Here is a 14,576-nt window from a genome sequence, read left to right on the forward strand (position 1 = left end):
ACCCATTGACACAATAACCCCTGGAGGTTTTTGTCGTTTTTGCCTGAAATTCAAGTAGGAAAAAAATTTTGAAAGCTTTTTCTGAATAGATCAGAAAACACCGAATCCCAGGTGATCTTTCAATAACATACTGCCTAATTTTGTTACGAACATCGTTTTTCATTGGCTATTTGGCTCATGCATGAGCAGAAGGGTAAAACTTGGAGTTCTTTTTTTTTTTTTTGCTAAACGGAGCCATTATTTTTGTATTGAGACCACTCTTTATTCCAAATGCCCATCTTATCCTACTTTTTGCAAAGGTTCATCTGTCTGTTTGCAGTTCATACTGGTTTGCCTTTGATCTGAGACCAAAAAGTCTAAAATCCGGACACAAAATCGGATTCTGACCACAGGCGAACTTTGGGTAGAAAAAAATCGGGTACAAAAAATGAGGTTTTTCCTTCTATATTTTGTGGTGCAACTTGAAATTCCAGATTATTTTGTGTCATTGTAGAGCTACATCTGTCTACCTTTCTATAATACCATCCACTTTAGTGTATCATGCATGACCATGATGCTACAGATCTCAGCAGTAGGCTACTACCTCCTGCCAGGTTAGCATGTCGCTTGGGGTTAATGTGTTAACAGTATTTGTTGCATTTTGTTACAGGGTCACATAATGTTGGACGAGAAGGACTTTTCCGTACCATTGGGATGTCAGGTGATGAGATGGAGAGTATTTATGGACGCTTGCCAAGAAACGAAGCCTCTTTCAGCCTCAACAGAAATCAGATAGATCTACAGGACACATTAGGTTTGTAACTCAGTTAGATCTACAGGACACATTAGGTTTGTAACTCAATTATATCTACAGAACACATTAGGTTTGTACAGATATCAGATAGATCTACAGGACACATTAGGTTTGGAACTCAATTAGATCTACAGGACACATTAGGTTTGTAACTCAATTAGATCTACAGGACACATTAGGTTTATACAGAAATCAGATAGTTCTACAGGACACATTAGGTTTGTAACTCAATTAGATCTACAGGACACATTAGGTTTGTACAGATATCAGATAGATCTACAGGACACATTGGGTTTATAACTCAATTAGATCTACAGGACACATTAGGTTTGTAACTCAATTAGATCTACAGGACACATTTGGTTTGTACAGAAATCAGATAGTTCTACAGGACACATTAGGTTTGTAACCCAGATGTACAGGGCACATTAGGTTTTTAACTCAAGACTGATATACAGGACAGATTAGGTTTGTTCAGAAGTCAGATCTACAGGACACATTAGGTTTGTAACCCAGATGTACTGGACACATTAGGCTTATAACTCAAGACAGATCTACAGGATACATTAGGTTTGTAACTCAAGACAGATCTAAAGGACAATTTAGGTTTGTACAGATATCGGATAGATCTGCAGGACACATTAGATTTGTAACTCAGATGTACAGGACACATTAGGTTTGTAACTCAGGTATACAGGACCCATTAGGTTTGTGACTCAGATAAATCTAAAGGACACATTAAGTTTGTAACTCAGATAAATCTAAAGGACACTGTTTGTACAGTAGTCAGATAGATCCACAGGACACATTAGGTTTGCAACTCAGATAGATTACAGGACACATTAGGTTTGTAACTCAATTAGATCTACAGGATATGTTTGTACAGAAGTCAGATAGATCCACAGGACACATTAGGTTTGCAACTCAGATAGATCTACAGGACACATTAGGTTTGTAATTCAATTAGATCTACAGGACACATTAAGTTTGTAACTCGGATAACTCTTCACACATCCCTTTTGTAGGTTGGACTGTGAAGTGTATGAACCACATGTCAACATGCAGATGTAACTTTGTTATCTTCCCATATCATATTAGGTATAGAAACCTTAAACATAATGGCTCTTTTTGTGGACAGAGCTTATTGCTAATTACACCCCTCCCCCACCTCCACAGTCAATCAGAATTTAGCTTTAACTGTCATTCACTGTCAGGTAGTTACCAGGGCCAACCATGCAATTAAATCCAGATAAAGAATTACTGTCCTTAATAGCAGACTGATCATTTAAAGCCATTTGGTTTAAGGAAAAGAATATGACTTAGGCTTTGTATTTTCATCAGATATATTGTACCATCTTTATTCCTGGAATATATTTGTTTAATCTGTCCATCTGTTCACTTTTTTATCTGTTTTATGAAAAATTTAGAATTTTTTTATGTAATTTGATCCATTCTAGAATGTGTGTGTTTTCTTATAGATTAAGATGACTCCATAGCTGTGGTCAGTGCCGTCAGCTTCTGTAATAAATTATTCATGCCTTTGTAGAAAAAAGCTTATAAAACCAACCTGGAACAAATCAGTAGTCACTAGACTAATTTTCCATTATAATTAAATGGATTAGCATCTTTATTGCCATATTAACTGATAGAGTGAATTACACATTCAACAGGATATTTTAAATGTGACTGAAATTATAGATTCTGCTTTGAATACATTCCCTGATCACATCAACATTAGGAATATAAGCTCTGCTACTTCTCAGATCCTGCCATTCCAGAAAGATTTACATTTAGCACAGTTTCTCAGAAAGTTACTAGCAGAGTCCTGTTACTTAGTATTTAGATTCATCATGAGGAATGATGCACTTTTTGTTCAATATTGGGTCACTGTGACTATATGCTGCACTAGTATTCAATATTGGGTCACTGTGACTTATTTTGCACCCCAGTAATATTGCATTAACCATGTGTTTTCTTCAGTTTCCTTAACACTGATGTCTGAAGACTAATTTGATTTGTAGTACTATGACACCATTTAAGCAAAGGAGGGTAACTTTGCATTCTGTCCATACTTTGTGAATTTGTGATCCATAATAAGTTATTAAAGGAATCTTTTATGTTTGTTGTTTTTATTCTATTTGGAGTGAGAAGAATAATCAAGGATTGACATAGAAGCCAAGGAAAAATAGACAGGGATTCACGGTTTCTTCTGCTTAGTTTTGCCTTGCTGAAGGCAAATAATGAAACCAGTCTGGTAATTACATTGTCTTCTGCTTGGTAGAGTCTAGCAGAAGACAATGAAAACCAGTCTGGGAATTACATTTTCTTCTGACTGGTAGAGTCTTGCAGAAGACAAGTAATTAACACCAGTCTGGGATTTACATTGTTTTCTGCTTGGCAGAGCATTGCAGAAGATAACAAATTTAAGTGCTTGATGGAATTTCCTTGTCTCAATGCCAGCCCAAGCATAGGTTATGTTATTCTTATTGCAGGTTCCGGTCAGTTCGGGTCAGTATGTAAAGGCATGTGTACCATGAGAGATGGCACAAAGATCCCAGTAGCTGTCAAAACTCTCAAGAACGAAGAGGTCACTCCTGGAAATGAGGTACCATATGTACAGTTGAATAAGTATAATAATGCTCTGGCAGATCTGGATCTATGCATTTTGTTAGGAGTGCAATCAACATAGACACTAACCTGCTGGCACATTATGTGACAAATCAGGGTCCATATTGTTTGCAGTTGGACTCAACTTATATGCGAGTATATTTGGTAAACTCTTGACAGTAAGTGCATACAAGAAAGGAAGGATATTCCTACAACAGCTAGAAGCAGGTCTTTATTTTTATAGCACAAAATAAACACTTATATGAAATAGAAAAGACAAAATTTCCTTCTCACACTATTATTGTGTGATTCAAGTGATCAATTATTAACCCCTCCCTCGTTTTTGAGTGCCCAGATAACAGATAACTTGCAAACCTGCTTACAATGTTGGGGCTGGTGTGGATACAATTTATTCATATCCCCCTTCCCGAGTTTGGCCTCTGTTGCTGAATGTGAATTGTTGTTGTTGTAGTAGGGTTTAACGCCATTTCTCAGCACAAGATAGGCTATACATGCAGCCAGTATAAATGGTGGAGGAAGAACCTGGGAAAACCTCAAAAAGAATCACCAACCCACGAGAAGCTGCTGGCAAATTTTATCATATACCCACATTGGCTGAGCCCAAGACTCGAACCCATGCAGACAGAGGTGAGATGGCAGTGATCCATAACAGTGAGCACTTTAGACCACTCGGGCCCTCTGCTGAATGTAAATAAAATTGTGATTTAAATTTGTTGTTGTTGTTGTAGTAGGGTTTAACATCATTTTTCAGCACAAGATTGGCTGTACATGGCAGCCAGTATTAATGGTGGAGGAAGAACCTGGGAAAGAACCACCGACCCACGAGAAGCTACTGCCAAGCTTTCTCACATACCCACATTGGCTGAATCTGAGACTCGAACCCACGCAGACAGAGGTGAGATGGCAGTGATCCGTAATGGAGAGCGCTTTAGACCACACGGCCACTCAGGGCCCTTTATTTAAATTTGTAAATTAAATGTTGATATTGCTCATTTTATCATCAAAAGTTTTGGCTAGTGCCTGGAAATTTGAATCAGCATCATGAAATTCAGTTTTTATTAAGAGATTATTTCTTTCCTTTCATTTTCTTTTTAAAAAAACTTCTAAGTACACTTTGAATAACATTACATGATGAAATATTGATCGATGAAAATATTAGTAATGCCTTCTGGTGACAACACTTTAAGAGATATATACCAGTTAAATGAGTCTTGTCGGATGAACTTCATGTTTCAGTCTTGTCTTTTAATTTGCTTTCACTATAATCATCCTAAATGTGATATATCTTCTTGTACTCAAAGGTTTAAAATCATATATGAGCATAACAGCTATGCCCTCGAGTATTTCTTCTTCAAAATTGTTCCCCAGTCAGATTAATGTCTGAGACATAAGCCTGCTATCACATGAATAAAGCCTTAATAAAAAAATAAATAATAATCTTTACTGTCTATGGGGGCGCTCACCAGTTAGTATGTACTTTTGAGAGAGTGACGTATGTAAGGTAAAGTTGTTTGTATTTTAAACATGCACAATTGAGAGAATGTTGGCATACCTCTGTGCTACATTAATGTAATGTGGATGATGTTTCTTTGGATATTGTACTTTTGGAAATTGTACATGATCTAAGCGCACTGCAAACTAAAATGATTGCTCCCTTGTGCTAAAAAATCAGTCAGAATTAGTCTAAAGTGCACTATCCATAGCAGCCATTAAAATAGGGAAAATGAATTTTGCAAGACTAGACAATACCAGCTTTTGAAAGTGCAATTAATGAATTACCAAATATATAAAATGTAAAAAAAAGTTATCAGCTCTTTTTTTATACAATTTACCTCTGAAATTCTGGAAGTGAAAATGACCAAGTGGAGCTAGCACTTTTTTGAAAGGTACACATCTGGAGTAAGGCCAAGCTGTATACTCAATAACTTATATTACACCCATCAATCATACACCAAAATAAAGGGAATTAATGGTTCTTTGAATTATACCTAAGATATACAAGGTATCTTTAAAATTCTAACCCTATGCAAAATACAAAACTGTAGAGCGCCACCTATATCATACAGGGAATGGGCAATAACTCCTGCACATTACCTCCCTTTACTTCACTTCCTCTCCCCCCCACCCAGCTATCCAGTAAGTTTTATTTATATTTTCAGTTATGTTGTTGCTCTACAGGTAGTATCCTAAACTTTTGACATTTTACCAATATTTGTGTGAATTTGTCACTTTCTTGCACTTTCTTTATCCACACCACATGGTAAAACACACTATCGTTATTGCATGTTGTGATTCATGATTTCATGCACACTGCCTATTGTTCACTCACCCAGTTAGTAATTGGTGTTCTTTTTTACTCACCCAGTTAGTAATTGGTGTTCTTTTAGTGACTGTTAACATGCTGCATTATTATACAGTTTTTGGTGGGTTTTTGGGGTCTTTTTTTGTCATTTCAATGAAACATGTCAATCAGGTTTAATAAATGCAACAAGATCAAGCCATGGAAGACATGCACAAGTCATGCCTTGTGAGTACAAAATTTAATTCTGATTATCAGTACCATTCACTGTGTGCATAAAATGGTCTGAGAGTGCATGGACTAGTGAGGGATCCATCCATTTTGACAGGCTCCACAAACATATTATGATGGGGATTTTGTTGATAGATCCATCTGTTTTGTCATGCCTATGGCATGGCCAATACTGGCACCAATGAAACAGTCTTCCACACAACCATGACTATGCTGAACATGCTTTTGGTGAACCACTGGGCCGTACCAGTACAACACATTTGTCTGGTGGAGCCAACTTACCAAATCTTCACGGCTGACCACAGGGAAGTTACCATGGCTCACCCACAAGGAAGTTACCATAACTTAGAGATGACAACATTGTGTCTTCTTTACCACCTGGGATGGTTTATCTGGACATAGAGGCAGAACCAGAATGGGACACTACTCTCTTGGAGTCTGAAGATACTCCTAAACAACAGCTTTCTCAGATCGAACTATGGAGAGGACTGAGTTCAGCTTTAAAGCTTCCCAGAAATGTAATGGTTGTGGTCAGTTGTAGAATGCCCAGCACCCCCTACCACCCCACATGATGATAGGATCAAGGCTTTGGTCGATATTAACAATGAGGAAGAGAATCTATCCTTGCAACTGCTTCCCCGTCAGTGAAGGTCAGAGGGATTAATGACTGTCTGGGTGGAAAAGTCTGTGATCTGGGGAATGTTAAGGCTTTCTTTTCTGGAAGCCAAGTACTAGCGGTGTTCTTAGTGGAAATGAACAAAACACTCCAATGCCTTCCATACTGAATGTCCAGCTCTGGATGAGAATTTAGCAGCTGTCGATATGTCTGCCATACATTTTATATAAAGAGGACGAGAATGTTTTGTGCCATGTTGAAGCTGATTCAAAATATTATTACTACATTTTGATGTTTGACTTAGCCTCTTTAAGAATATTACGACTTGAAAAAAAAATGACCATGAGCTTGTCTGGGAGGCATCAGCCCAAATTGCTCAGGTCATTAGCAGGGCAGCTCACCATGGCAAATGCTGTGGCTGCAAATCTCAATCTGATACAATGTGATTTATGTTTACATTTCATGTCGCTCAAGCCACACGACATCCTGGCATTATGGATGAGGCTGTTTGACTCAGTGTTATTCCTTGGGGACAGGCAGCTCAGGTACTGCCCCTCCAACTCAACACCCACCAAGCAGTCTTTTAAGACCAATCCACCCCTGCCACATAGGAGGGATGATAGGTATGCAAAGGAAAAGGGATCTTTTCTGTCAAACCAGTTTAGGTGGCAACCTTGCAGGAGGAAAGAAACCAAATTTCTTATCTGTCAAGCCTTCTAACTCTAAATGCTGATCCACCAACCCCACTGTCTGCAGACCAACAACCGGTAGGCACCAGACTCATGACGTTCCATTCTCTCTGGACCAAAATATTTGCTCAGGATAAATGGATGATCCAGATGATTTTGGAAGGTCTTTGGATTTCATTTGTTTAGCCCCCTCCTCTATCTTCTATTCATTTAATGGATGTACTGTCAGACTGGAAGAAGGATGATATTCTACAACATGGGATGCACTCTTTCATTGACAAAACCACAGCCTCCAGGGCTTTGTTCAAGGCTTTTCCTTGTAGAAAAGGCCAACAGCACATTGAAACCAATCATCAACATGAGCTGACTCAATAAATACATTCTTCCACTGATGTTCAAGCTGGAGATGGTGAAATCGATAAAACTCTTGATCAGATTGGATGAGTATGCCATCAGCCTGGATCTGACAGATGCATGCTTTCATGTTCCTATTCACCTAGCTTTGTAAAAATGTTATTGTTTTTGTTTATTGTGACAGCAGTTACCAGTTTCAAGTTCTTCCATTTGGTCTAAACATTAGCTTCTGGTTCTTTAAAAAAAATAATCTATGCATTATCACCATGTTCCACTAAACTTCATCTACAGCAACAGCCACATATTTGGATGAATTCCTCCAGATAAATATGGTAAATTTTGGTGAAGAACAATCTCTTATCCATTTAGAATCATCTATGTTTTCTCATGAACGGGGAAAAGTGCGACCTTTATCCATCCCAGTGTTTTGTCGTTTGAGTATGGAGTTTATTGCCAATTTCAATCAGACACAACTCCCTCATCTTTGCATAATACTGATCATCAAACTTATAGAACCCATTTCCAACTGGACTTGGATCTTGGTGAGAGAGTTCTTGCAAATTCTTGGATTATTCAGTGTGGCATATGGCTTGATCCCACAGGCTCTCTTTTATTTGCCCTTCACCAATGACCTTGCTGGCTCAATGGCACCCATTTTCCAGGCCACTCAATCAAAATGTCAGGATCATGAACAACAACAGTCATTCCTGGGTCAGTGGCAGAACCTCAGTTGGCACATGACAGGGATTCATTTGGAGAAACCCGAATCAATATGTATAGATGCCAGTGTTGTCAGGCTTTGATATGTTAAACACCATGTGGGAGTCAGAGGAACCGCCTCTCCACCAGAAACTACTTGAAGCAAAGGCTGTCATTGAAGCCTTTCAGTTCTGGAAGGACTGAGTTTCTGAGAAAGAGTCCTGATTATGTTGGAAAACTCTGTAGTTGTGACCTACCATCTCAAAGAGGGAAGAACCAAATACTCAGTCTGTGCCTTCTGCTTTGGTGGTTTATACATTGATGAGACCAGTTCTATACCAGCTTACCACATATACTCACTTATAAGTACAGTCAAACTGCAAACAACAAAGATGAAGATCTGCTGTAGCATAATGCATCTGCAGATTAGGGTCTGAGTTGTTTGTTGTACTGATTACTCCTAACAAACTGCATGGACCCAGATCTGCCAGTGCATTATGTGATGGCAGATTTGGGCCTGTGCAGTTTGCAATTGGTTTTGTCTTAGAAGCAAATATATACGGTACAAAACGGGCACATTCCTGGCAGACTTAATGTCCTGGCCAGTGCTCTATCCAGAAAGGGTTAAGTCATTCATAATGGAATGGTCCCTTCATCACTCACTCTTTTTTAAGATTTGTGCACATTCAGGGAGTCCAGTGATCAATCTTGTTGCAACAAGGTGTAATCACAAGTTGCCCACCTTTGTCTCTCCAGTTCTAGACCCAGAAACTTGGGCTGTGGATGCAATGTCAGTCAGTTTAGAATGGTTGTGGGAGTTTGCCCATACACCCATAGTCTTGGTACCAAAATGATATGGAAGTTGTGGGGTCAGACATGCAAGATGATTTGGATAACACCACTCACATGTCACATGTCAAGGGTCAATGATCTATTTAATCTAGTAATAGATCTGTTCAGAAAGATTCTGGCCAAGCTAAATTTTCTCAAACAATCATGGTCACTGGTATTCCATCTCTGCCCTTACCATCATCTCCTTCAAGCCTGGCCCTTGTCAGGAGAGCCTTGTGAGAGACAGAATTTAGACCTTTGGAGAGAATCTCATCAGCATGAAGGCCCTCCACTCAGAAGGCTTTGGTGGAAATGAGAATTCTCTTCACTCTGAAGGTTTATGAGGGAAACTCGCATGTTTTCAGGGACTGATTTGGAATAAATAACATCACTTTTCTTGAGTGCCAAAATCCTTCAAGTGGCCATTGTTTTTCTCCAGCTCTACAAAGGGGAAAATGATGTCCAAGTTACCATCAAAGCCTCTCGCTCCATAATATCTGACACATTCAGGCATTATGGCAGAAGAGATATCAGTCGTAATAAAGTTCTATCTGACCTACTGGCCATTTTGAATTCAAATTGACCAAAATCCCTCATGTAAGTTCCAAAATGGAATACACCCAGGGTTTTAACGCATCATATTTAAGATAACTTTTAGTCTTCAACCTGAGCTTCACTGATAGCCATAAAATGTACTATCATACAAAACATGCTTCATGATAGCCATGAAATTTTCTATCACACAAATCATGCTTCCTGATAGCCATAACATGTACTATCATACAAAACATGCTTCCTGATAGCCATGAAATGCACTATCACATAAAACATGCTTCCTGATAGCCCTAAAATGTACTGTCATACAAAACATGCTTCATGATAGCCATGAAATTTTCTATCACACAAATCATGCTTCCTGATAGCCATAACATGTACTGTCTCACAAAACATGCTTCCTGATAGCCATACAATGTACCATCACACAAAACATATTTCATGATAGTCATAAAATGCACTATCACACAAAACATACTTCATGATAGTCATAAAATGCACTATCACACAAAACATGCTTCCTGATAGCCATAAAATGTACTGTCACACAAAACATGCTTCCTGATAGCCATAAAATGTAATATCACACAAAACATACTTCATGATAGTCATAAAATGTACCATCACACAAAACATGCTTCCTGAATGCCGTAGAATGTACTATCATACAAAACATGCTTCCTGATAGCCATAAAATGTACTATCACACAAAACATGCTTCCTGATAGCCATAAAATGTACTGTCACTCAAAACATGCTTCCTGATAGCCATAAAATGTGCTATCACGCAAAACATGCTTCCTGATAGCCATAAAATGCACTATCACACAAATCATGCTTCCTGATAGCCATAAAATGTACTGTCATACAAAACATGCTTCATGATAGCCATGAAATTTTCTATCACACAAATCATGCTTCCTGATAGCCATAACATGTACTATCACACAAAACATGCTTCCTGATAGCCATACAATGTATCATCACACAAAACATATTTCATGATAGTCATAAAATGCACTATCACACAAAACATACTTCATGATAGTCATAAAATGCACTTTCATACAAAACATGCTTCCTGATAGTCATAAAATGTACCATCACACAAAACATGCTTCCTGAATGCCATAAAATGTACTATCATACAAAACATGCTTCCTGATAGCCATAAAATGTACTATCACACAAAACATGCTTCCTGATAGCCATAAAATGCACTATCACACAAAACATGCTTCCTGATAGCCATAAAATGCACTATCACACAAAACATGCTTCCTGATAGTCATAAAATGTACCATCACACAAAACATGCTTCCTGAATGCCATAAAATGTACTATCATACAAAACATGCTTCCTGGTAGCCATAAAATGTACTATCACACAAAACATACTTCATGATAGTCATAAAATGCACTTTCATACAAAACATGCTTCCTGATAGTCATAAAATGTACCATCACACAAAACATGCTTCCTGAATGCCATAAAATGTACTATCATACAAAACATGCTTCCTGATAGCCATAAAATGTACTATCACACAAAACATGCTTCCTGATAGCCATAAAATGCACTATCACACAAAACATGCTTCCTGATAGCCATAAAATGCACTATCACACAAAACATGCTTCCTGATAGCCATAAAATGTACTATCATACAAAACATGCTTCCTGATAGTCATAAAATGTACCATCACACAAAACATGCTTCCTGAATGCCATAAAATGTACTATCATACAAAACATGCTTCCTGATAGCCATAAAATGCACTATCACACAAAACATGCTTCCTGATAGCCATAAAATGTACTTTCATACAAAACATGCTTCCTGATAGTCATAAAATGTACCATCACACAAAACATGCTTCCTGAATGCCATAAAATGTACTATCATACAAAACATGCTTCCTGATAGCCATAAAATGTACTATCACACAAAACATGCTTCCTGATAGCCATAAAATGTACTATCACACAAAACATGCTTCCTGATAGCCATAAAATGCACTATCACACAAAACATGCTTCCTGATAGCCATAAAATATACTATCACACAAAACATACTTCATGATAGTCATAAAATGTACTATCATACAAAACATGCTTCCTGATAGTCATAAAATGTACCATCACACAAAACATGCTTCCTGAATGCCATAAAATGTACTATCATACAAAACATGCTTCATGATAGCCATAAAATGTACTATCACACAAAACATGCTTCCTGATAGCCATAAAATGCACTATCACACAAAACATGCTTCCTGATCGCCGTAAAATGTACTGTCATACAAAACATGCTTCCTGATAGCCATAACATGTACTGTCTCACAAAACATGCTTCCTGATAGCCATAAAATGTACTATCACACAAAACATACATCATGATAGTCATAAAATGTACTATCATACAAAACATTCTTCCTGATAGTCATAAAATGTACCATCACACAAAACATGCTTCCTGATAGCCATAAAATGTACTATCACACAAAACATGCTTCCTGATAGCCATAAAATGTACTATCATACAAAACATGCTTCCATATTGCCATGCAATGTACCATCATACAAAACATACTTCTTGATTGCCATAAAATGTAATATCATACAAAACATGCTTCCGTATTGCCATTAAATGTTCTATCATACAAAACATTCTTCCATATTGCCATATAATATACCATCATCTAAAACTTGCTTCCATATTGCCATACAATGTACCATCATACAAAACATGCTTCCATATTGTCATACAATGTACCATCATACAAAACATGCTTCTATATTGCCATAAAATGTACCATCATACAAAACATGCTTCCTGATAGCCATAAAAGGTACCATCATACAAAACATGCTTCATGATAGTCATACAGTGTACCATCATACAAAACATGCTTCCATATTGCCATACAATGTACCATCATACAAAACATACTTCCATATTGCCATACAATGTACCATCATACAAAACATGTTTCCATATTGCCATACAATGTACCATCATACCAAACATGCTTCCATATTGCCATACAATGTACCATCATACCAAACATGCTTCCATATTGCCATAAAATTTATTATCAAACAAAACATGCTTTCGTATTGCCATAAAATGTATTATCATTCCTGATAATTTTAGCTCCAGCATCTTTGGTAATCAAATTACATGCCCTTTGAGTTGACCTAAACTATTTTCAATTCAGACCAGTTGGTCTGATGGTCATTTTGTTGCAACCAGGCATTATGGCTAAAAATAGGTTGCCATCACTGGGTTGGATTTGGGAGGTAGATGGCTTATCCCTAATAGTAGTATGATCAGGTAAATATTCTTGGCGAAATATAATTTACTTTAATAAAAATTTGCTTTCTGCAAAAGCCTAAGTAAGTGCTAACTTTGTTTGGACCCCCAGTTTATGGAACGTAGACGCATTGTTACAGTCAGTTCAAAGTAGAAATGATTTGTATTTGCATGGCTGTTGTTTATTTTTATCAGATCAAATAAGTAGGGTAGAATAAAAAAAGTTAAAAGACATGTAGATCCCAGGATGTAAGAGCTAGCCATCATGTTATTGTATAGAGGTGATTCATTTCAATTTAGCAATGAAACCCTGTTTTAAATTCTGTAATTAATTAATGGAATTATCTTGTATTAACCATTGGTTCATTAATCATTGAAGATAGCAAAATAATCAAGTGAAAGGCGCATTCAGTGCATGACAAGCTTAGTTTTACAGCTAGAGTTCATTACAAAGTTCCAAAGTTTGTAGTGAACTTAAAATTCCCAAAAGGAGGGTTGACTTCATAATGAGCAGATATTTCACTATTACTTGAATACATCATCAATATTTTTGGAACAATAAAAAGTTGAGTTTTTGAGGTTGTTGTTTCTCAAAATAAATGTGTATCATTTTTAAAAAAAGAAAGAATTGCTTTGTTTCAAATTAGCAATAAGAAGAATGTATCCACATTGACATGCAAAAAGCAGTAGTGTATTATACAATATTTCAGTTGTACACAAGTGATATGTGTGGAAGTCTCTTGAAGTAATGTTTCTAATGATCTTTCATATACTAGTCATCGGGAAAATAAAGAAAAGTGAGCAATTTAATTGGGAAAATCTATTTATTGATAATTATTTCCATTTTGGTTATAAAATGAATATTCATCCATTACCTTCCCACTTCTTACTATTAATTTCCATTCCTTTCTCAATTGTTCAGGTATTCTTCAGTAACTCATCCACGTTATGGTGCAGTCAGTATTTTTGGACCCCATTATGCACAAGTTATTGAGGGAAAGCTGTGCCTAGCTTTTAGACCAAGTTCTTTTCACATTGAAGGAAATTTTGAGTTTTCACTATATTTATTTTTCATTTGTTTCAGCCTGAGTTGATAAAGGAAGCAAAACTAATGCAAAATCTGAGCCACAAGAACATTGTCCGTATGATTGGTAAGTACCGATTCTCACCAAATTACTCATTCAAAAAGTCTTTGAATTTTGAAAATCATGTATTGTAGTAGTGCTGATTAATTATCTAGTGGCATACATATAATTGTATTAAGGGATGCAAACAAATTGCTCTAATTAGTTGTGTATCATAACATCGTAGATGTGGTTGGGGTCTCACTATTTTTTAATATCCTTTTTCCTTCAGCAACATTACTGGATGGATTGATTTGTAATCCTGGGGTTGCTGGTTGTTGGACACCTGCGAAGGCCAGCCCAGGTTATCTGCCTGGGTGTGTCATTGGGAAAGGCAATTAACTCCTATTTCCTTAGCCTAATATTATGTGATGTGCTTTCGATTTTTAGCGTAGCTTTAACAATTTTTCAGTCATATCGCTACGATGACTGCAGT

At 37.1% G+C, this 14,576-nt stretch overlaps 1 protein-coding gene across 1 annotated transcript in view; it reads left to right on the forward strand.

Moving 5' to 3' along the window:
* The window catches only part of LOC149806747 (tyrosine-protein kinase SYK-like), a 99,022-nt gene that overhangs the window by 55,110 nt on the left and 29,336 nt on the right, over nt 1–14,576 (forward strand). Inside the window, exons 9-11 of the mRNA XM_089957142.1 lie at nt 650–793; nt 3,286–3,398; nt 14,101–14,167. Coding sequence (XP_089813268.1) covers nt 650–793; nt 3,286–3,398; nt 14,101–14,167 — 324 coding nt within the window. The remainder of the gene's footprint in view (nt 1–649; nt 794–3,285; nt 3,399–14,100; nt 14,168–14,576) is intronic.

Source organism: Sinohyriopsis cumingii, chromosome 1, assembly GCF_028554795.1.
Source record: "Sinohyriopsis cumingii isolate HCF-2022 chromosome 1, ASM2855479v2, whole genome shotgun sequence".
Classification (NCBI taxonomy): Eukaryota; Metazoa; Mollusca; class Bivalvia; order Unionida; family Unionidae; genus Sinohyriopsis; species Sinohyriopsis cumingii.